Here is a 23,535-nt window from a genome sequence, read left to right on the forward strand (position 1 = left end):
TAATACATACACAAGTGAAACACGCACAGGAATATTGCCCATTGTCCAGAATATATAGTGAAAGTTGTTATTCATTGCATATTTGGTGAAGGATCAGTTTTCTAAAACCTAGTTCACCTTGAAGCTTTTTGCAGCAGCGACGAAACGATCCCTGAATCTATCCCATCTGTGGTGGGGAAGACCAAAAAGGAATGTTGCCTGTGTAATGTCAGAGATCAGTATCTGCCTCTGTTCTGAGTCATAATGAAAGTCAGTAGTGCTCTGTATAATACATATAGATAATGCATGAATATATCCAGTGGAAATCTGGTAGCCTTCCATATTAACTTCAATATAATATGTTGTTGTGTATTGAGTATTCCTTCTGAATCTCACCTGGTACATTTCGGAGAATAAGCATGTAGACTGCAGAATATATTTACATTTATTTTTCAGGTGTGGCTTTGTTAATAACTGTTAAACTTCATCCAAAGTTGGCTAATGGGCAGAGAGAAAACTCTCTCCTGCCCAGTCTACAGTGCCATTGATCCTCATCCAAACAGCCCAAAAATCATATTAAGACCTCCAGCTGCCCTTGCTGCCTTTGTCAGCAGCTAGAAAAGACATTTATTAGGTATATGGCAAGCTAGTGCCATTAATTTTCTTTGTGTAGCTAGTTAAGAGCCCATTAAATTTCACAGGTAAAGGGAATACAGAACATGCCCTGAATTCATCTCTTTGTGGGAATGAATAGGCTGTGTATATAAATGGAAAAACGTGTTGCGTAAAATTATATGGGTCTCTGCTCATGAACAGATTTCAGATCATATTCTATTTAGGCTAAAATTGTGCATCTTACATCCCAAGGGCTTGTTCACACATTCCTGTTAACTGTTTGATAACTGCAGCAATGACTTGTATGAGTGTATGAACCAGCAGAGAGTTAGATACAATTTTAACATTACTAGAAATGTTGAGCTGAAGCATTTAGCTGCTAGTCATTCCTTGTAATCAAGTTACTAAGCTGATGCTGCAACAGAATAACATGGTTGCTCCAATGAAAACTGTTCAGGTAATGTGCCTGCATCTGTGAATCAGCCCTAAATGTCTGGAATCTGACAAAATGTCTGTAGCCATCTAATCTTCAGCAAACCTGCAAGCATCTTAGGCGTGTGTGTTAATAAAGTTGAAGCAAGCTACTAGGCTTGAGAAGAACAGATACACACACACATATATTCTTTTGAGGGATGGGGGAGAGAAAGTGCAGGAGGCTGAATATGTTCTGTCTTCCACTCCTGTTCCAAGGATCATAAAAATTTCACAACCCTCCCCCGCCCCGTTTACTTAGCATTGCTGTGCCCTAGATCTGACAATATATACCTCCAGTAGCTATAATGAAATCCATGGAAAGGAGGCACAAAGAATCGGGGGGGGGGGGAGGGGGGAGGAAGACATCAAATGATGGCAGCTTTTATTCCCTGCTGTTGAACTGAAAATGGGTAGATAGTTTGCAACCAAGGCTGGGGGAAAAAGCATTTAAACTTTATTTACAAGACAATAAATAATACAAAACCTACCTGACAAATACTGGAGATGAGTGCTGTCATTGAATTCTTATATTGTAGCTGGTGATATTTTCTTTGAGACTCACTGAAATGAGCCATAAGTACTATTTTGGGGAGGAAAATGTTTTTACAGAGGCCCAAACAGTGCCATTGTTGCGGAAACATTGTGTGTTAGATGTGCAGTCAAATTGCTTGCCTTTATCACATTTACGTGATGTATTAACTCCTCCATTTATACACGGGGATATCAAATTTGTAGATTCAGACATTGTAGAGCTGCACATCTCTGTCCTGGCCTTTGTCTGATCCACCTTGCAAGGATTGCTGCCCCAGATAGTTTACTCTGAGATCTAAATAGTGACGCGTTTAAAACACACAATAAGAGCTTAGTTTGGAACAAGGATTTCACCTCAAATCTTAACCTCCATGCCAGCATTAGCAAGATGTGATTTGTGAGGGTCCCAGCCTGAGCACGTTCATGCCCCTTGCTAAGAGATTCCTGCATTGTAGGGGGTTGGACCATAGCTGTCAACTTTCAGATTGAAAATAAGAGATCAGCAGCCTCACCTGTCCCGAGGACAGTCTACGGGATATCTAACAATCTGGGATAGCAGTGGGAAGCAGCAGGAAACGGCGCTGGAATAAGGGAATTTCCCACAAAAAAAAGGGAAGGTTGACAGCTATGGGTTGGATTAGATGGCCCTTGGGTCCCTTCCAGCTCTAAGATTCTGTGATTCTATGAAATGCCAGTCTATGTGCTACAAGAACTTTTAAAAATATTTGCATGACAATGCTGCTAGAATTTTCTTAAATTCAGATGGAGCTGACTGAAGTGTCATATCACATTAAGGAAAGTAAACTGTATTCCATTTCCAAAGACTTAATTTTCAGACATATTACTCCCTCCAATATTGAACTCTGGTAGAGAGCAAACAGGATAGGAGGCAAAAGGGGAACCACTGAGAAACAGGTGAGATGTTTACATACTTGGATGAACTCGTATGGTGAAGTCTAGAAGATTTTGGTTTTTTTAAACGCAACAGGGAGAAAAAGCACACATGCCTAAAACAATTCATTGGGGGGTGGGGAGTAGTTTGGTGTGTTTGAGACACAGCTTAAAATGTGCTAGAGGGCACACGAGTGACTTTTTGGAGCCCGAAACAGGAGCAGTCTGGATGTAGTTGGACAGCAGCTCCTGTTAATCTGTGGCATGGACCACATGGGTTGACAGGGGCTGGAGTCCCAATGATTTCTGGGATGCCACAGGTTCCTGACCTGTGTGTTAGGATGTGAGGATGCACTGCAAGATTTTAGGCTACAGATTACCAGGGAGCAAGCCCATTGAACATAGCTGAATTTACTTCTGAGTAAAGCTATATAAAGTAAAGCTGTATAAAGTTGTGTTCTTTACTGTGTAATCTCAGATGCCATTTTTCAGACTCTTTTAACCATAGGATTCTTTCAGAATTAGAATAAACAAGTAAGGACTTAATCCTTGCAGCAAGATTTTGCATCTTCATAAACATGGCATTTAGAATATATCCTGCTCCCTTCTTACAGATTCAGAAGACTGAGATCTCTGGTTGTTTACATTTCTGACTGTTTTCTTCAGAGTTCTGTAGTTCCCATGGCTACAAAAGCCATTTCAAGAACTCATAGATTCTGAAGCCATGCTGATAGAATTCTGCAAATTCTGTTTCCACTGCCCCTCCACAGAAATTCTGCCTCTGGTGTATTTTCAACATGCCTCTGGGACTAGTTCTTCAAATCAAACCCTGAATTAAATGTTTCCAAACAGAAGTAACACTTCATTCAGCTATCATGACGTTAAGTGCAGGCTAGAAATATGCATCTGACTATTACAACAGGTCCTCCAGCTCTCAGTGACATATGTCACTCTCTGGAATGCTCTGTGTCTGAAAAAACGGCCTAGAACTTTGTGAACTATCTGGTGCGGCAGGCCAAATTCTGTCATTAAGGGGGGAAAGAGCCTGCACTAGATGGTTTTGGTTTCTTTCAGCAGGTAGCCTTTCTGTAAAATCACAAACTGCTTTTGAAAACTTTCCTCCATTTCATAAGCAGTTTGCCGTATGGAGAGTCTACCCCAGCCAGCCAATTAGGAGCCCTGCTTGGCCTCCCAGAGGAGAGGGCAAAAGTAAATAATGTGCATCACTTTTTGTTCTTGCCTTTTTAATACATTAATATGTTTTGAGGGGAAATCATGACCTGCTGATTTATTTATGAGTAACTGAAACGGCAGAAGATTTTTCAGAATCTTGACAAAACACCCATCTTGAAAATTGTACGTATTGGATTTAGAAATGTTTAGGTAGTATGTGGAATCAACAAGGTCTATATATTTTATTCTGCTATGTAGCATATTATACCACCTTATAAAAGTTACTGCAGAGTAGTTAGAGGAACAAATTTTTACACACACACACACACACTGAATCCCTTTTGATTTTTTTGAATTCCAGACAAGCAACAAGATTAACCTGACAACTCTAATACTTAATTCCAATCTGCTCCCCTGTAAAAACAAACAAAAAAAAACCCCTTGCTTTTGTTAAACTAACCACACACAAACATACAATGGAAATTAAATAGCTGTAAAACTGTTGTTTGCACTTTTACCCAGTATTTAAAAGACAATTATTTCCAGAAAGTTGGCACTTGTAACCATACAGATGATAAAATTGATTCCAGTTACAGTCCATCTTTGTTTGGACAGGAAATACCAGTAGTGTTTGAAAAATGGATTATTAAGGACTTTTGGTTCGCTGGTGGCGGCTCACACAGCAGCGTACTAGGAAAAAGTGTAGCGTTTCTCCTGCCCGGATTATTTTCTCTGCAAATCTTTGGAACAGGAAATAAAAAACAGCTAATGGTTCATGGGGCATGTGGAATTAGTTTAAGCAAACCTCAACCCTTCTCCTTCTGGCTGCCTCCTCTTTCCTATGCTGTTTTGTCTATGCTTGCCTCAGAATATGTCAACAAATTTCCTTTAAGCTCCAAAGAGGAGTGAGCAGTGGGAATGCAGGCAGTATAGTGGTCCTTTCCATTAAGGGGGGAAATTTAGAACAGATGTGCATTCAAGAAGGTACAAGTTGGTCTTGTTAAAATATTTGTAAAGAAAAATAGCTTCAGGATCTTCCAAATAAATCTCTCTTGAGCTCTAGAGATATGAGAAAGGGGTATGGTTTTTGTTATTCTGATAGCATTCTTTCCACACAATACTTGATGATGAATCAAGATACGCTTAGATCTGGGAATCTAAACTGAAGAGGCGTAAGTAGGAACAGAAAACAGTTGTGACTTGAGGCTGGATTATTGTTTACTTAGTAGTTAATGAACAGAATAATTGTTTCATGGTCCTCTTATATCATCAAATTTGCTGGAAAGAATGCTTCAGCAGCAAAATGACTAATTAAAATAAAATCCTATATATCCTAGAGGTCTACAGCTTTGGATACAACTGCACAACCATGCTTACTATATGTAGGATTCCTGAATGAGGTTTTCCCTTAGGAGATAAACACTTAGGAAATATCAGGGTATAGTTTGATGTATGTTATCCAAGTGGCATGGATCATTAAGAACAGGGTTTTGGGGCTAATATTTTCACAGGGAGCAAGGGAAACAAAGTGACCCTTGCAAAGTGTTTTTTAAAAAATGCATTGTCATTTCTAAGCATGAATGGTATCCAAATGTATATTGAATCATTACAATTAGTTCAGTAATATTTGGGTACTTAAATGCTAACTGATGATTCATTCTTCCAGTTCATTCTAAAGAACAATGGTGCAAAAATGAAGCCAATATTATTTTAATAAACTATTACTTATTAGACCTTAAGACATATTGAAACAGAACAGAACTTTTCTTTTTTTTGTAATGTAGCTTTTATTCATTTTCATATTTAAACTGTTTAACATGGTTGCATTGAGATTAATCTTTGTTTACAGTAGAGCATATGACGTGAAACAATTACTTAAAAATAAAAATAAAACAACAATAAACATTCAGATAAACTTTTCTGAATATATTAACAAAGTTGTGGCAAAGTGTATATACCAAAATTATTACGGTTACTACAGAGAACATAACTTTTATGATACTCCTTGCAGTTTGGTCTTGTCACGTCATCGGTCCCTGACCATTTTTAAAGTTTGCATGTTGTTGTGTGTTTAAAACATGCTGTGCATTTATAAAGCTTTTATCATCCCAACTAATGATTTGGCTCCATGTTTTGGACATAGAGTTTTGAAGTTGGGGAAGAAAGAGAGAGGAACAGGAGGAGCTCAAGCTTCTCCTCCCAAAACCTTATCCAATCCTGCTCATGACATCCATGGGCCTTTAACAAATATTAATATGTTTTAGGCTTCATTGGAATGTCAGTTGATATAGTAAGGCATATCATAGGTCAACGGCAAAAGTCAATTAGTCTTATTAGTCTTAGTTTGCCAAATCAGTCATTTTGTACCATGAGTCCACATTCTAGTTTATTGGCCAATTATGTTTTGCCCATTTGACATCATGGCAAACCATGTTTTGTCTGCACTGAGCCATTGTGTATCAAGTACTGAAGTTAATTTATCTCCAAAATGTGTACTTTTACTTCCCTATGATTAAGAACAGCATACCACCACTCTTTTCTAATACAGTGGGGGAAAGGCACAGAAACATTGCCGACCCCTGGAAAATTGAAGTGCTTGTCCTTAGAATCCAGGTGTGTCTGGTTTCTTACTTCACCAAAGAAGCTTTTATTGTCTTGAAATGTAGATATACTCCTGTCAGCAGCAGAAAATGCATTTCAGAAATGTGAGCTGGTAATATACTGATACTTATCTCTTACCAAAGTGCACAGGATATGAAATTGGCATCCTGAACATATAATAATAATAATAATAAACCAAGTTGCTGAATTATTGGAACATATATCTAAGAAACTGATACAGTGACAGATGAAGGTAGCCACTATTGCGTACTCGTTTTATATGCCCTCTGTGCACACAGTTCAAAGTACAGGAAAATAACCAATTCCACAATGTGTGTGTGATACACACACACACACACACACGTACGTACAGACAATTTTAATGGTGGCTTCCATGTGTTTCTAGGGAAAACTGTAATAATTCCAGTATGACCAGCAAAACTTGCCTTTGATTGCTGATTTGGCCTCTTTCTCATAATCCTTAGGACAGTGAAAAGAAAGGATTTATGAATAAGCTCTATGCCATCCAGGAAGTGTGTGTCAGTGTCCAGAACATCCTTGATGAAGTGGCTTCCTTTGGAGAAAGAATAAAGAAGTGAGTGTTGACACACTGGTGCTCAGTTTCGCTCAGATGGTGTTCACATGCCTGTGTTTCCCCAAGGAAGTTGTGAAATGTTACCTGTTTTAATTTAGACAAAAAACATTGTTATGATGTACATTGCAAAATAACATTATACATGTTTTGCCGCTGTTTGTAATTTTTATTGGGATTTTACAAAAAATATGTAGTAAAGAACAGAAATAGCAGTGCATCTCTGAAGGAAGAAATAATTCTGAATCATAGTTCATAGGATTAACACTTCGTGACAAGAGATACCATGCAGATGGCCAAGCTGCCCCTGACACTCTTGAGAATAACTGGTACTCTGTATCATCCTGCCAAATGGCAAGAGCACATTAGGTGCTGATGTGGGGCAAACAGGTTATTTGTATGGGCTCTTGGGCAACTTCAGCGCAAGAGCCTGAGAAGATGGGGTGGGTAGAATCAAAAGGATTTCAGAGACTTACACCCATTCCTAAAGAACTCACTTGAAAGCAACTTGACCGATTTCAATGAAAATGGGTTTGTTTAAAAATCAGAGCCTTGTGCAAGGGCAGCTGGTTGTGTTTTGTCTCTCCTGCCTCTCCCACGGCACCGCCATCAGCACCTGTTTGGGGCAGGATCTCACCAAGCTCTGAGCGGTGAGAAGTTTTAGGGGTTCCTACGTGTGCCCTGTGTTGTTTTTATTGGAATGAAGGTAACTGGAGACTTCTGGCATGTATGTGAAATCAGGTTTATTTATACAGAAACAGCATAAGATGGAAGGTTCACTCATCCTACTCTGCCATTTGGTTCTTAGGGGACTCTTGCATTTCAGACTCTGTTCCAAGGCTACAAGTCTACTGTTGTCTTTCAGATGGAGAGGTTCCTTGAGGAGATGACCTCTAACTGGGGAAGCAGGGGGAAGAAAGACATAGCAAGATCACCTCTACTTCACCATCTCTTTAGTTATGCAAAGGGACATTTTCTCAACTAAAGGGAATCTGCCAGGCTAAATTTGTCCAATCAGTCTGACCTCTTCAGTAGTCTCTCTTTCTGCAGAATACAACCTTGCAACTATTTTTAAAAACCGAAGGGTCCCAGAGTATTTTATTCCCCTTCTTCATTTCATTTCATTACAATACCATGTTCAATTTGGCAGTGTGTCAAATTGCTAAGAAGTTGGTAGGAAGGGATGGGAGGAGACAACAAGCCTTACTTCTGTTAATTTTTTCGTTCAGTACATTCAATTGGACTGTTCCGTTCTTGAGCTGGCTGGCAATCGTTGCCCTCTGTGTGTTCACAGTCATCCTGTATTTCACTCCACTGAGATACATTGTCCTTGTCTGGGGTAAGTAAAGCCTCCAAACCTGTCTATGCCACATAGAACAAACTGTTTATAAGGGATGAGTTATATTGTCAGTAGTTTTCTGTATTTATGATCAGGAAGCTACTACATGATGGAAACAGACAGGTTAGTTAGAAATCACAACTGTGTAAAGATTTAGACTCACCTGCAAAACACATTTTTCTTGCCCAGCATCTTAGACTTAATCATGCTATAAACATGTATCCATGAGGATTCTTCATATATCAAGCTGTAGCTTTGTCTAGATATAACTCTGATTTATTTTCACCACTTATATAAAAATAGTGGCATTTCAATTTATATAGCACATTTAGGACAATATGCTTTTGTTTAGCCTTTTATCAAATGGAAATATATAGAGGCAGTTCCTATGAACTAGCAACGAGAGGTCACCTTTAAATGAACAGAAAAAGATACATGTATATTACACAGGCTGCTTCATACATTTTTTAAAGTGTGCATTTGTGTGTATTTTAGAGCAGGAATAGCCTACATTGTGCCCTCTAGATGTTATTGGACTGCAATTTCTGCCATCCCTGACCATTGACCATGCTTGCTGGCCATGATGGGAGTCCAAAAGCATCTTAAGGACACCATGTTGGCTAGTCTTGCTTTAAAGTAACCAGCAGTGTAGAACGGCATGTGGTGAGTGAGAGTTAAAAGGTGTTTCAGTTAAACACTAAACTTGGGAGGCCTTTAGTTAGTAAAAATGTTTGTTTGATTTACTAGTTGGGACCAGAAGGCAAAATCAAAATTCCCTCTGCCCCAAGGAGGAAAGGAAGAAAAGTGAGAATCATAGGAGCACTTGGCAAGAATGGGGTTGTAGCCAATTGTGTCTTAATATCATTGTAAGAGCCACTGGACAATGTATTAATATGATTTATCACTTTATTTAGGGATCAATAAATTTACAAAGAAGCTCCGAAGTCCATATGCAATCGATAACAATGAAGTACTTGATTTCCTTTCTAGAGTTCCTTCAGATGTGCAACTGGTATGCATTTGACTTTGATCTTAAACTCATTAATTACTATTATCAGGTAGTGCTAATTTCACATTTTGCCAATTTTTAATGTAATACCTTCAGTTAGAGTTCTGGCAGACAGACAGATAGATAGATATATATATAACAAGGAAGAATCTCAAAAGCTTCCATTCATTGTCTATGGATTTTGTAATAGGCATGGGTTTCTTTTGTGGGGATTTAAAAAATAATAATCTTAAAACTAGTTCTGCATTCCAAATAGGCCTATGTATATGTCACAGAGGCCTGCTGTTTGAGGGTGGGGGCGGCAAAGCATTGCACTTGGCATGCCCCTGTGCCAAATATAGAGACAATGTAGTGCCAGACTGTTTTGCCAGACACTCCTCTCTTCAATCATGCATAGCCTGTGGTAGCAAACAGGAAGATGAAAGCAGAAGGAACCAGCTTACAGTGGTGCCCCGCAAGACGAATGCCTCGCAAGACGGAAAACCCGCTAGACGAAAGGGTTTTCCGTTTTGGAGGCGCTTCCCAAAACGAATTTCCCTATGGGGTTGCTTCGCAAGACGAAAAAATCTTGTGAGTCCCCGCGGGTTTCCCCCCGCTTTCCCCCCCTTTTCCTAAGGCGCTAAGCCGCTTATCAGCTGTTCCGCTGATAAGCCGCTTAACAGCTGATCGCTGAAAGCCGCTAGACCGCTGTAGCGCTAATCCGCTAAGCTGTCAATGGGCTTGCTTCGCAAGACGAAAAAACCGCTAGACGAAGAGAATCGTGGAACAGATTCTTTTTGTCTTGCGAGGCACCACTGTATAAGCAGACAACTTTCCCCAGTATTTCATAGCAGCAAGATGGTCATATGGAATTGTCGCCACCATTCGCTGTTGGTGGAAATTATTCTTGAACAGTACGTTGCATGATGGGGACATTTTCAAAAACGTAAGGCTGTTGCACACTCTGCACATAAAATCATATTTGCAGAAGTGTGTGTTGTCTGTTTATATAAAACATTTTCTTTGCTATGAATATTTCCATTAACTGAGGGTTGAATTTGAAACTGGTTTAAAATAGCTGAAACATCAGTAGAAAGACACCTGGATACCTGCAGTTTTAAAGTTCCTGACAAGGTGGGCCACATTATTTTGAAGTTGTCAGTATACAACTGGGAGCTCTCTGTTGGTATAGCAAGAGACTCTTAATCTCAGGGTCATAGGTTGGAGCCCCATGTTGGGCAAAAGGTTTTTCCACTGCAGGGGGTTGGATTAGATGACTCTTGTGGTCCCTTCAAACTCTACAATTCTGTAAAGAAGTTTATAAAGTAGGTACTGTTCATTTTTAAAGTCGTATCCCTTGGGGGAGACTTCACTGAAGTTTCTGCCACCATACTGCATTATTTCCTGGCATTATTTTCCTTGTGTTGCTTTTCCTCCTACCAATACATTAAAGTATTTGACCTTTGGGTGCAGGGCTCAAATAGCTTGTAGGTGTGAGAGCAAGAATACTTCCTTACTCCTTTGCATGGATATTTTAAAAAAAAAATCTTGTGGTTGTGTTGAGTTGAAATTTCTCTCTTAACTTTGTGTTTAAACAGGTGCAGTACCAAGAACTGAAACATGATCCTACCCACAGTCCAAGTAAGAGGAAGAAAAACAACCCTGGCTAGCCAAATCCGTGTGCTGAGGAGACCATCATCTGTTCAAGGGGAAAATAAAACTAAAAAGCTCTAGACCTAAGGAGCATTTCCTCTCTCTAAGCTTTATTTATTTTGCCTTTTATTCATAATGGGAAAATTTATAAATACTGTACAAAGGGATTTATCAGTGAAATTGCACTTGAAGTTGGACAGAGTTATGACGAAGGCTTCAAATTTAGTTTAAGCTGAAGTTTTGTTGGAGTCCATTTATAGCATGAATGTGAAATGGTAAGTGATATGATAGGCACACATGACTGGATAAGTAAAAGATACATTTTTAAACTCATGCTCTGGTTAATTTTTAAAAGCTAACTGAGGATTTATGCATGACCCATCCTTTTATCCAAAGAAGATCACTCTTTTTTATATTTTATACATTTTGCCAGAAGAACAGAGCAAAGGCACTTATTTGTGTGTTTCATCCAAAAGAAATAAAACTGTAATTAGACCCGGCTGCAAATAAACAAACTGACTAGGGCTTGCCTAAAAGGCAAGCTATATATACACTAAACGCAAATGTCTTACTGGAGCTCCAAAGATTTAAAGAAGTTTTTAACACTTTTATCATTCCACCACAAGACTTTGAAAAAAAATATACCTGTATCTAAAATACTGCCAGGTTTATAACGGATTGCATCTTTAACTTTTTATATTGCCACTAATCTTGATTTGTACTTACTTAGCCTAGTGAAGAACCTGCATATCGTTCAGTAGTGAAAGAAATATTATCAGATTAAAACCATATTGCTTCAGGTGTCAGGCTGTGAACACCTTTTGTGCACATATAGTATGTCAATACTAAAATCTGTTTGCTTCCTAATCAAAAGGCCATTTTAAAAGGCTTTACAGCATAGCACTTGACCTAGTACTGTGGCAAATGAAAAAGAAACAATGTGGGCTGAATTTATATACCTGTTTTGTTTCTTCATTTGATTCACCTAATCAGTCCTCCTGATAGTTAAGTGCCCTGTTGCGTGGAAAGCATTTTTTAAATTGTGGCAGATGGGAATATAGTTTACATTTCAAAACATTGCCATTGCATAATGAGTGGCTAGGAATATATTCTTAAACTGTGACCAGTGGAGCTCTTGAGTTGAGTCTGTACACCTAAGGACCTTATCATGTAGTCCTTACAGAAAACCTGCAGTGGATGTCAAAAGGACCAATTAAGAACTAATGGATTTGTGCCCTCGGAGGGGGGGGGGGAGAGATTCCACACTCTTCATTACAGAACATTCAGTCTGCGTGGTGGCTGCTTCCCAGATTCTATTGCACTACTTACTGTTAAAATAGTACTTTTTTTGAGAGAGAAATATTCAATAGTATATGCACAGGAAAATGTATATACATTAATTTACATCTAAAGGTATTCTTAAACTACATTTCTCATGAAAGCTGATTTTGAAAATTATTTTTATCTTAGAGATGTGTTGCTGTTTCTTACAAAAGAACTATTTTGAAATTGCCTATTTATACAACATGCTTGAAAGAATGCCAAACAAGTTATGTATCTGCAGGGAAGACTTGACCCGAACATGTTCTGGTTATGTAGCCAGGTGATCGTGACTTATTCAATATGCACATGTATGCAGGTCGTGTCTCTGTTTATTGCTGATGAACAAATATGCCATTAATGAAGTCAACCTATTGAATCGTCTGTATTAATGTTGATAATTTCTTTTAGTCTGGAATATTTTGTTCACAGTGAAAACCTGTTACATAATACATGAAGACTTTTCTCTTTATTTGTTCACTTACTATTATCTATCATTCTGTGGGCTTTTTTTCCCCCTGTACAAAATGCTGACCTAACTTATTTATGCCATTAAACTCATATGACAAACGATTGATTTACTGTGTGAAACATTACGGGATAAAGAAGAAAGAGTTCATATACTCCCCACTCTCCCATGCTCAGGGAGAGCAAATGTCCACAATTTGCATAACGGTATTGATGGGAAAACATCTATAATGACCACTTTGGATTGGGGCCAGCAATTAAAAGTAATATTGGTGACTGCTTAGAGACGTTATTTTCTCTCCTAGAGTTATAAATGCACTTGGAATTGCTGCCTTTGGATCTCCCAAGACCCCATCTGAGCTCTTCACCTGCAGGGGGCTGTTGCCTTTTGGTTTCTGCAATGGTTAACCGGATCATAGAACCATAGAAGAGCTGGAAGGGATCTAAGGATCATCTAGTCCAACCCCCTGCAATGCAGGGATGATCCTAGGAAGCCCACAAGGATGACATAAAGACTACAGACCTCTCCTGCTGTATCTTCAGTGGCACGCTGAGTACTGAGATTCCAATCAGCTACCATTAATAGCCATTAGGGCTTATCACCCATGAGTTTGTCTGATCCCCTTTTGAAGCCATCTAAACTCATGTCAGTACATTCTGTAAATGAATTGCATGGTGTGTGCAAAAGTGCCATTTGCCTGTCCTGAATATACAGTTAATCAGTCAGTTTCATTGAATGATTCCAAGTCCTAATAAACAGGAGGGATAAAACCTTGTCTCCTCATTTTCTTCAAAACATGCATTTTTTTTATCGGCTTCATTCCTGTTCTCCATTTGTTATATGGAAGTTCCATCCATGTAGTAATTTTGTTTTCCCTTTCTGTACTTTCCCAGGTCTTTTTAAGATGAGGTTACCAGAACTGCACATGGTATTCCAAATGTGGACTACTCCATAAATTCATATAGAATTCAGGTGCGTGCCAAATACATATTCTGTGCTGCGTAATCATGAGACTCAGCAGTATCTTTCCATAGCACCAGGTAGAGTATCACAGCTGGACTTCAGCTGCTGAATGAGTAAATAAACCACGTTTTTCCTGCCTGAGAACATGCTTTGCCTTTCCACACATTTATCAAGGGTTACTGCTAAGTTTACAAGCTTAGAATCCATGCAAGAGAGTTTGCATGAAATAATTAGTACCAAGTTTTTCATATTTCTGTTAGTGACTTGTCTGTAAGCTGTTGATGTTCTCCTTTGGAAAGGAAACTTCTTTGGGGAATAATCCTGCCTTAAGCGTCAAGTGTTTCAAGATGCTCTGTGTGATAAAATTAATTCTGGAGTAAGCATCTACACCTGTTAGTGTCCTTATTTTGATAACTCACCTCAGGCATTTTTTAAAAAGGCATTTGCTTTCAGAACCACATAAAGCTGCTTTGTAGTAGAACAACATTTGCTATAAACAATTTTAAATCTATTGAGAGAGACAAAAGAAATTTGCAAAATGTTTAGGTTTTCTGTCTACTGCTAAAATCCATTCATAACTGTAATTTTCAAATATCACTTAGGGAGAAAAATGTTCATTTTTCACAGTAGATGTTTCATGAATTACTGTTTGAAATGCAATGAGAGAGAGAGAGATGGAAATAGTATTTTGGGTGTTTGTGTTTTTCTTTAATCCAGTAGAGTGGAAATCAGGTCACACTTTCAAGTCACATTTTCCACAGTTCGGTCTGAAGCGATCCTTTGAGCCTGAGGTTTATGTACTTTTACTTGGAAGTATTTCCCATCAAGTTCAATAGAATTTTCATCCAAATAAGTGTATATAGGAGTGCAGCCTTGATGTAGTCTTAAGTTTGCACGGCTTCAGACATGGGAGCTTTAAAGTGCAAGCAACTGCAAAGTTCTGAGCTTGGTACCCTGAGCAGACCTACAAGTTGAAACAGTGAACAAAATGAAAAAGCAACCATTTTAAACTAGTGACCAGGAATATTTGGCTAGGTCTGCAGTTTGTAGAACAGAGAGTGCACTCGGTTCAGAGATTTGACAGGAACCAGGCCTGTCAGAGTGGCTGCAATCTGCTGCCTCTGCTTATGGGAAGCAGAATACGGAGATGTACCTCATCATAGCATGACTCTTCCCATTGTCACCATGCCACCCCTGTGCGGTTTTGCTAAGTGTTTTGTGATGTGTCAGATCAAGCTTCCCTCCACTTGCTTCCCTCCAGACGTTACGGACTATTTGTTTTATTTATTTGCTGCTTTTTACGCCAAAGTGTCTCAAAACAAGTTATATTGTAGAAAGAACAAGGGACCTTAAAACCTAATTTAAAAACAAGATAGGAAATGCCTGTGTGTTATGTATGACATCCTACGTACCACACCGCTTAAAAGGAGGGCACAAAGAGTCCACAGACATAACTGGTTACTCTCCCAATTAAAGACCAAGGGACTGAGTAAATAGAAATGCTTTTGCCTGGTGCCTAAAAACCGACAACAATGGTGCCAGGTGCTCCACAAATAGGGGGGAAACAAAGAGAAGGAGGAGTGTGGCAGTGAGTGTAGATCTGGCTGAGCAGGTGGTGAAAATCACCTCCTTCAGCTGCCACACCCAGCAAAGCCTCCAGCTGGGGCCTACTTCAAGCTGACAAGCCTGACATGGCTGTCAATCAGTTCAGGGGGTGGGGTAATAGTGAAGCCAGTGTTCTCATACATTCCCAAGCAGGGGGGGGGGAGGAGGAGGAGGAGGAACATAGCAGCAAGAATATCAGGACTGGCTGGGTAAGTGGACCAACAAAGATTCCATTTCCCACTATTGCTGACTATTGGCTATGCTGGCTGGGGCTGATGCAGGCAAAATATTGGGAGGGCATCAGGCTGAGGAAGCCTTCATCAAACTATTCAAGGTTCTTGTGCACCTCCAGGTGGTGGCTGAAGGAGGAAGCTGCTAGATGTTTTAAGGTGATATGCACTGCAGTTGGACAGGTCTTGGCTTGCCATTAATGGATGGGTGCTTTGCAGCACATCTGAAACAGTGGCAGACTTGGGGACAGGGAAGAGAATTAAGCAGAAGTTAAAACTTTCTGAGTAGCCGGTAGTCTCTTCCTGTCCCTGTTCTCTCTCACATACCGCACACTGTCTTGAGAGCTTCCTGTAATGATTATAAATGTAAACATAGTCTGTTAACTGATGATTGCAAACAAAAATACTCATAATAAGGATGTTGTTAGGTACAGTATTAAAGCAGAGATGCTAAGAAAAGTTTCAAACAGTCAAGAAAAGCTGTACTCAGCTTGATCCTGCAAGCAGCTGCCCCTTTCCCCCAACCAAGAATGGGGAAAACTGGTGGAAAACGTTATTAAAGATTAATTTATGAAGCAGATAGAAGAACCAGTCTAGCTGAAGCAGAATCAGCATGGCTTCTGCAAAGGCAATTCCTGCCTCACAAATATATTTGTATTTTTTGAGGGCATATGAATCAGAAATGGTGAACTGCAGGCTTCCCAATTTGGCTCTTGCAGTTGTTTTCCCCAGATCATGTCCGCCTGCCCCACGCTTGATAGAGGCAGTTGAATTGGATCTTGTTTTTTTGTTTTTTTTTTTTAATGTATTTTTATTAAAGATTTTCTTGATTTACAAAGGTATGTGCAATGTCTCTCATATTTTTTTCCCCATGTAACAATTTTTAAAATATTTTTTTACAAATCGGTTTCATTTGTTGAGACATTAAGAAGAATGGGGGAAAGAGGTGGAGGGGGGGAAAATATGAGTGGGGGTGGGGTTGGGTGGTGATGTTTCTATTTTACTTAATATATGTGGGGTTTTGTGTCAGCGTTGCTTGTGCGGGTTCTCTGCTGTTCACTTGTGTTCCTTTGGTGGTGAGAGAGGTTGGGGTTGGCCTAAGGTGTGGTTGTTCATTTGTGATTGGCTGTAGTGATCTTTGTTTTCATGTGTGAGTGGGGTGGGTGTTTTGGATCAGGTTAGCCATATTGATTTGTATGCTGTTGGTGGATTTTTGTCATTGTCTTGTTGGGCTGTGTATGTGATAAAGGGGAGCCATACCGGGGTGAAGGCATCTTCTTCCATTTGTCCCCATGTTAGTTTCAGTTTATTGGTTATTTTTTCTAGTAAGGCTGTTTCCCATACTATTTGGTACCATTGGTCCATGTTTATTCCTGATAGGTCTCTCCAGTGTCTGGTTATGATGTTTCTGGCTGCTGAGAGTACGTGGGTTCTGAGTTCTTTGTGGCTAAGTGGGCATTGTTGTCTTGGAAGATGTTTAGTAGGGCCATTTCTGGGGTGGTTTCTAATACTTGCTTGGTTATTTTACATATTTCTCGTATGACTGTTGTCCAGAATAGTTGGATTTTGGGACACTCCCACCACATGTGGAGGGGAATCGGGTGCTTGTTCAGCCAATACTTAGTGAAAGCAAAATTGTCACCCCCACCCATTCCCATTAGCTGCATAGGGAGCTCAATTCTCCTTGGCTTGTGTGCAAAATCATCAAATTTCAGATTTCAAAATTTGAGGCTTTTTCATTTGCAGAAAAACAAGAGGAGACATGATAGAGGCATAGAAAATTAAGCATGGTGTGGAGAAAGTAGCTAGAGAAAAGTTTTTCTCCCTCCCTCATAACATTATAATTTGGGGGGTTCAATTAAGCTGAATGTTGGTAGATCCAGGGCAGAATTAAACAAAGGATTTCTTCATGGTTAAACTATGGAATTAACTCCCACATGATGTAAAGCCATCTGTCTTATCCTTCATTAATTTGTCTATCAATGGCTACTGGCTCTGTTCTGCCTCCTCTGCTGCAGTGAAATAAGTCCCAACTTGGATTGTCATTTGAAGGAAAATGCTTTGGGGCTCAAGTTACGCAAAATATATTCCTCTGCCTATTTTTGTAAGACTATTCGTCCCGTGTGAAAGGGAGGGAGGGGGTAATTGGTTGCTTCCAAAGGATGGGCAAATTAAAAGTAATTCTAATTTTACCTTTTTAAATGCAAGGTTGCTGAGGGTGGTTCTTTTCCTTCCCCCTCCTCTTTTAAAAACCTAATGAATGACAAACTTAATGCCACTTCAAGCAACTTTTCTGGGATGCAATACCTCTGGGAATGGCACCTTGTCATGACACAGCATCATTCCCAGGAGCATTCTGGGAGGAAGGGGAAGAATGGCCACAATGTGGCCGCAAGTTTATGCCACTGCTCTAGCGCAGCCATTAGATGTGGCAGCCATTATTTTGTGGATTACAAATGTGGGCAAAATGTAATTGTTCATGCTGCAGGGCTCTAAGCAAGAGCTGAAACTAAAATTCTTTTGTAGCAATCACAAAGTCGCAATAGGGTATGCTCATTCCGTCATTTCTCTATTAAAACATAAAAGGTGCTGTAATTTTCGGGCAATGATCCAGGAGAGCCTCAGGAATTCAAAGTCAATCCTGAAAACCTGTCTGTAACCAATGTTGTTTTCCTTTTAAATTGGTTAATTCTGCATTCCTGAAACGTTGGAAATAGCCATCTGCATTAACATCTAAACCTCTCCTTTAACTATGCACTAGTGGTGAAATCACTACCACCACATCATGCAAGAACTTAAGAGGAAATGACCATTTAGTCCAGCCTCCTTTTCTCCCAAGGAACCACTAGTTGTCCACGGCATCCCCACAAGCCGGACATATGTGCAACAGCAGTCTCTCGTGGTTCCTGTTAAAATATAGTCATTGTGACTAGTAGCCATTGTTAGGCTTATTAACCAAGAATTTGGCAACACCTTTTCAAAGCTGTTCAAGCTGAATTCCATTCTTTAACAATGCAGTATGCAAAGAAGTACTTCTGTTCTCCCAACATTCTGCTTCTTTGGATTGTCCCATGTTGTAGAATTATGGCATCTCGAATCTAGTATTCTAGGAGATGGGAGAGAGAGAAACTTCTTTCTATCCACTTTCTCCAAAACATGCAGATGTTGCTGGACCACAACTTTGACATCCCTGGCCATTGGCTATGCTGGCTGAGGCTGGTGAGAGCTGGACTCCAGCATCTGGAAGGCAGCCAGTTCCCATTCCTGAAGTAGTCCTTAATCACACTCCATCATGCTCCTGTATGTGAACTCTCTCCCATCGATTTATATGACTGCAAACTGATTATTCATACATTTCCTTTCCTTTTCAGCATTGTAATTGCTGAAATACTGATCTTGACTCCTATATTGTGTGGGTGCAACCTTCTCCACACTGAGGGCTATTGAGAAGCATCTCTTGGTTGTCTGGAGAAACAGGACATTAGATCTTTTCTCTGTCCTCCTCAATTTAGGCAGCTTTTCACTAACATCCTGGAAGCATTGCATACGAGAGCCAGCAGTCCCAAATAGGTAAAATGCCACCACATACTGTTGAAATTCATCTCCCATGAACCATTGTTAGGGATAATGGAGGCTTTCACTTAAGATTATGTTTAGAAAAACTGGAGCCATCACAGCAAGTATTAAATGAAAAAGCCATAAAATGAGAGGAATGCAGTCCAGTTTCTTTGGGGATAGAATATTTTTTTTGCTATGGACTCAGAAAGCATCATGATGTAGCCTGTCTTTGAAAGGATAGCAAAGCTAAGGATGGTTGGAAGTTCTTGTAGGCAAACAGGTCAGTAATAGTTCAAAGGCTTGTTTCCTACACCTACTTCAGCTTTGCTGCAGTACCGCATACTTTCAAAAGCAGGGTTTTTTATGAATTTGCCAAGGGTAAAAAAAGTCTTAATTTAATAACAGGAGTGAACTCCCTATAAATACATCCATGACAGAGCCTTTGATAAGTGTACTCAGTCATTTAATCTTATCAGTTCCCTCCCTTCTTTTTGTGCTGAGTCTGAAAAGGCACATCAGGGAACAAGCAATTCTTCATGTTCCATGAACACTCCTAAAATCATAAGGGGTTGATAGAGGAGATAGACTACGTTATCATCAATCCACATGGTATCCATATGAAAAAAACCCCATCTTTAGCAGTTTAAGAGCCATTATAGATAGCATGTCCCCCACACAGAGAAGGTCTGCTTTGAAAAGGTTTAAACTAATGATAGGCTGACCACATCAAACTGACACATCACATTTATTCTTCTCAGAGAGTTTAGCACATAACAGAGAAATTTTAGGACATTTCAGATAATGTAATAAGACCTCATTATAAAAAAGCACATAAGGATCAGAGTTGTTTCGGTAACATAGACTTACTGTGAAGCAGAAAATATAAGCTACTGTACAGATAAATGGGGAACTCAGCATGGTCAGAAATGTCACCAACAATTAAAACTTGAAAATAATACTTTAAACGCAGTGTGGTTTTAAGATGCTGATAAGCACTTGCTCACGTGAACATGGAAGAACTTTCAGTGGAGATACTGATTTAGAAAGCAAAATTTAGAGCATTATGATGTGGTTTATATTAACTAAAACTTTTTTTGTACCTACAGAGGGAAGTGTACTTTAAGCACTGTTAATAAATGAACTTTCACAATTCATTTTTATGAATTGTGATGTTTTCTGCAATTTACTCTCTACTCTTAACAGCTTGTGCAACCAGTCCTACACATTAAAAATATTTAGCGTGGGACTGACATTTTTAGCAGAAATTGGTATTGAATCAGGTTTTTATAATCCAAATTTTAGTGGACACCTTCAGATGTGACCATATATTAACATTGCTCTTGAAATGCTTGTGGTGTTTTGAACAAGTAATGCTTGAGGAAATAGGCTTGAATCTTGGTTGTATTTATGCTTCGCTCATATCATCTCTGTTCTGATGGTATTACAACACAAATAACACAAATTTGTATTTTTTGGGTTGTACTGTAACAGGACTTCAGTTGGTTAGTGTGGTGCTGATAATAACAAGGTTGCAGGTTTGATCCCCATATGGGACACTGGCATATTCCTGCATTGCAGGTTAAACGAGATGATCCTCAGTGTCCCTTCCAACTCTGTGATTTTATGACTACTTCAGACCAATGTCTCTAGGTGCTATAATTATTTGAATCACTGTATTATACAAATGTCCCAACATGTTAACATGTTTCTGTGTTCTGAACAGTACCTGTACGTAGCTCAGAGACCCTGATGGTAAGATCTGGCCCTCCTTATTGTTCTTAGAGCATTACATCACATCATTAGGATGGCTGACGTAACCTTACAATGCTTCTAACATCACTGAGCCAAACTTCATCAAAATGTCTGGTTGAGGGTTTGGGGAAGGGGAAGGTATTAAAGTGTTTGGTTATTTGTGCAAGCAAAAGCAACAAACCATTGTGTAAGAAAGTAGTATATTTTATTACATGGATGTTTCAAAAGATACACTTCTTCTACTGGTAAAGTTTGTTTTGTTAAAATAAGGCCACTTTTTGCTTGCTCTGTTAGAATTGATTGTTGCTATGGTTAAGGCAGAAGGCTCACTGAACTATTCAAAATAATGATTAAATAAGTTAATTATTTGGGATAGCTCAATCAGTAGAGCACGAGACTCTTAAAGGTTGTGGGTTCGAGCCCCATTGGGCAAAGAGATTCCTGCATTGCAGGGGTTGGACTAGATGACCCTTTGGGTACCTTCCAACACTATAGGATTCTATGATTTACATAGATGAGTAGCTCCCTAATATTTACCTTGCAAAATAAAATCTCAAAATGCCTTGGGATTAAAGAGTTCTGTACACAATCCTTTGTAGATTAGTCCTCTGAGAAGGCTATTGTTGGCTACTATCTACAGTGGCTGTGTTCTAGTTCCATTTTTAGAGTTGGGACAAGTGATGATGTGCTCAGCTTCTACACTTGGGTTTCGCATGGGCATATTTAGAAACTGAGTACACCTACTCTCCAAGGAGTTCAAGGCCCTGTGCCATTTAAGTCTCACAACAGCTCTGTGAGGTATGTTAGGCTAAGATCTGGTAACTGAACGAAGAGCACCCAGTGAGCTTCATGACAGATTTCAAAGCCAGGCCTCTTCAGTCCTAGTCCAACACTACCACACCAGTCCCACTTAACTTGCAAAGTGCTGCTTTAGCCCAAGGTGCTCCTGAATTTTGTTTCAAATCAGCATTGGATTTTTTTAAATACTTTTTTTCAAATTACAAATACATAATAATGAAGCTATGCTTCAACCATTTTAATTTATTGAATGGTTTTTGGTTCCAAATTACATTTATAAAGCTTTAATAAGAGTCCAATCTTAGGGCATGTTTTATGGAAACTTCGACTTCCCCTAGATACTGTCGCCTCCTAGACAAGATAATTAACATGCCCTACCTTTTAGAGTGGCCTTAAATCTTCCAAATTCCCCCACACCACCCAAGGTGGGCTGCCTCATAATTTGAGAATGACAGTATTAGGATCAAGAGCATCTTTATTTATTCTCAAATAAATTGTGAATGCAGTGTGTGATTGTGGTAGTATATTGCCTCCTAAAAGTAAATGAACCACGTATACAGTACTCTATTCAAATATTGATCAAATTACAAAAACAATTTTATTAACAAAAATATTATACAGGATTAGTGATTGCAGTCAACAAAATGAGGTAGCCAACAAAATGAAGTGTTGCTTGATAGGATGGAGTAAAAGGATCCCCTGAGTTGGTGCCATAATCGTTGCTGGAGCTCACCCCCCTCCCTCATTTTAAGAGACTATGGGCTGTTTCACAGCTGGTGGGAAACCAGTTTCCCAGGATGGGAATGTGCTGTAGTGCCCAAGTAAGAAGCATCCACTTTCAGTTTCCTATGAGGACTGAGCCTGGAGAGTAGTTTGTTTACAAACTAGCTGGTGAGGACAAGCCAGCATGTGAGAAAACAGTTTGCTTAATTAATTAGTGGGAACAAGATAGGATCAAGTAAGTTTCCCAAGTTCAAACAGCATAAGGGAAAATGTGGTTAGTGCAAAACTGGGAACAGACGATTCTGGTTTTCTATTCTGGGAAAGGAAAGTGTGCAAACCTGATATTCTGTACAGCTTGTTCGCATTGTAGTAGGAAGCCAGTTTTGTGTTACGGCTAAATCAGGCAAATACAGTCTTAGTCCCTTGTGGGGATCAGTAGGTCAACCAGGCAAGGGTATTATGCTTATATGTTGAAGATGATAAACATGTTAGACCAGGATCAATGAGGTACCAGATGCTGCCAAGACAACAACTCCCATCATCTCTTATCATTGGTCAAGCTGGATGGAGCTGATGGGAGCTGGAGTCCAAGGACACATTAGCTACCCCAGTGTTAAGACTATCAGCTTTTGGCAAGCAGTCCTAGTTTGGAAGCTAGTTGGCCAAATAACAGTTAGACATTTGGATTTCCACTGAAATCTGCTGTAGTGTTGCTGCAAAAGCTTGCTGCTGTTCACCTGTGCCCCTTTTAAGCTCCTCAATCATCTTCTGAAGATACACTGGGAGATGTCGAAAGGTTTCAAGCTCTCTAAAATAAAGATCTAGGAACCAATGGCTAGAGCTAGCATTAAACTTGCAACAATCAGCTGTCATCAGCAACGGTTTGGAGCAGGCAAGCTTTTTAAAGGCTACAGAAAAAGGCTTAAATAGCTTATATACAGAACAGAAGTTTAGCAACATCTTGCAATATAAGACCGTCCAAAATTCTGTCTGTGTTTTATGAAAATTGCTTTCCACTTGTGCATGGAATTCCTCAACTTTCTCTTCTGGATTAACAAGATGCAAAAGTTGCTGCTTAGTTGTTTCACACTTTATGATGTCCAGTGGCAGGTTCCCCTCAGAATCTTTCTGCTGTAGCAATACTGGTCCTGCAAGAAGAAACAAAACATTAAATAGGAAATAGCTTATTTAGCGCAGCTAAACAACTGGCTGTTTTTCAGTATCTGCAGTTTTGTCTGCAGCATCTAAAGCTTTTTGATTAACAAATCACATTTTAATTCC

General features: G+C 39.4%; 2 protein-coding genes across 14 annotated transcripts in view; one reads left to right on the forward strand and one right to left on the reverse strand.

Annotated features, from left to right (window-relative positions):
• Positions 1-12,726, forward strand: part of MCTP1 (multiple C2 and transmembrane domain containing 1) — a 173,285-nt gene extending 160,559 nt beyond the window's left edge. For all 8 annotated transcript variants that reach the window (XM_077936211.1, XM_077936215.1, XM_077936212.1 and 5 more), the window contains 4 exons: positions 6,750-6,859; positions 8,086-8,195; positions 9,110-9,207; positions 10,782-12,726. In XM_077936211.1, coding sequence (XP_077792337.1) covers positions 6,750-6,859; positions 8,086-8,195; positions 9,110-9,207; positions 10,782-10,853 — 390 coding nt within the window. In that variant the 3' untranslated portion in view covers positions 10,854-12,726. The remainder of the gene's footprint in view (positions 1-6,749; positions 6,860-8,085; positions 8,196-9,109; positions 9,208-10,781) is intronic.
• A 9,384-nt stretch (positions 12,727-22,110) lies between these two features.
• Positions 22,111-23,535, reverse strand: part of SLF1 (SMC5/6 complex localization factor 1) — a 32,452-nt gene continuing 31,027 nt past the window's right edge. For 5 of the 6 annotated variants that reach the window (XM_028747999.2, XM_028747995.2, XM_028748000.2 and 2 more), the window contains one exon: positions 22,111-23,402. In XM_028747999.2, the coding sequence (XP_028603832.2) occupies positions 22,909-23,402 (494 nt within the window). In that variant the 3' untranslated portion in view covers positions 22,111-22,908. The remainder of the gene's footprint in view (positions 23,403-23,535) is intronic. The other variant, XR_003708784.2, reaches the window with a different exon arrangement.

Source organism: Podarcis muralis, chromosome 11 (assembly GCF_964188315.1).
Source record: "Podarcis muralis chromosome 11, rPodMur119.hap1.1, whole genome shotgun sequence".
Lineage (NCBI taxonomy): Eukaryota > Metazoa > Chordata > Lepidosauria > Squamata > Lacertidae > Podarcis > Podarcis muralis.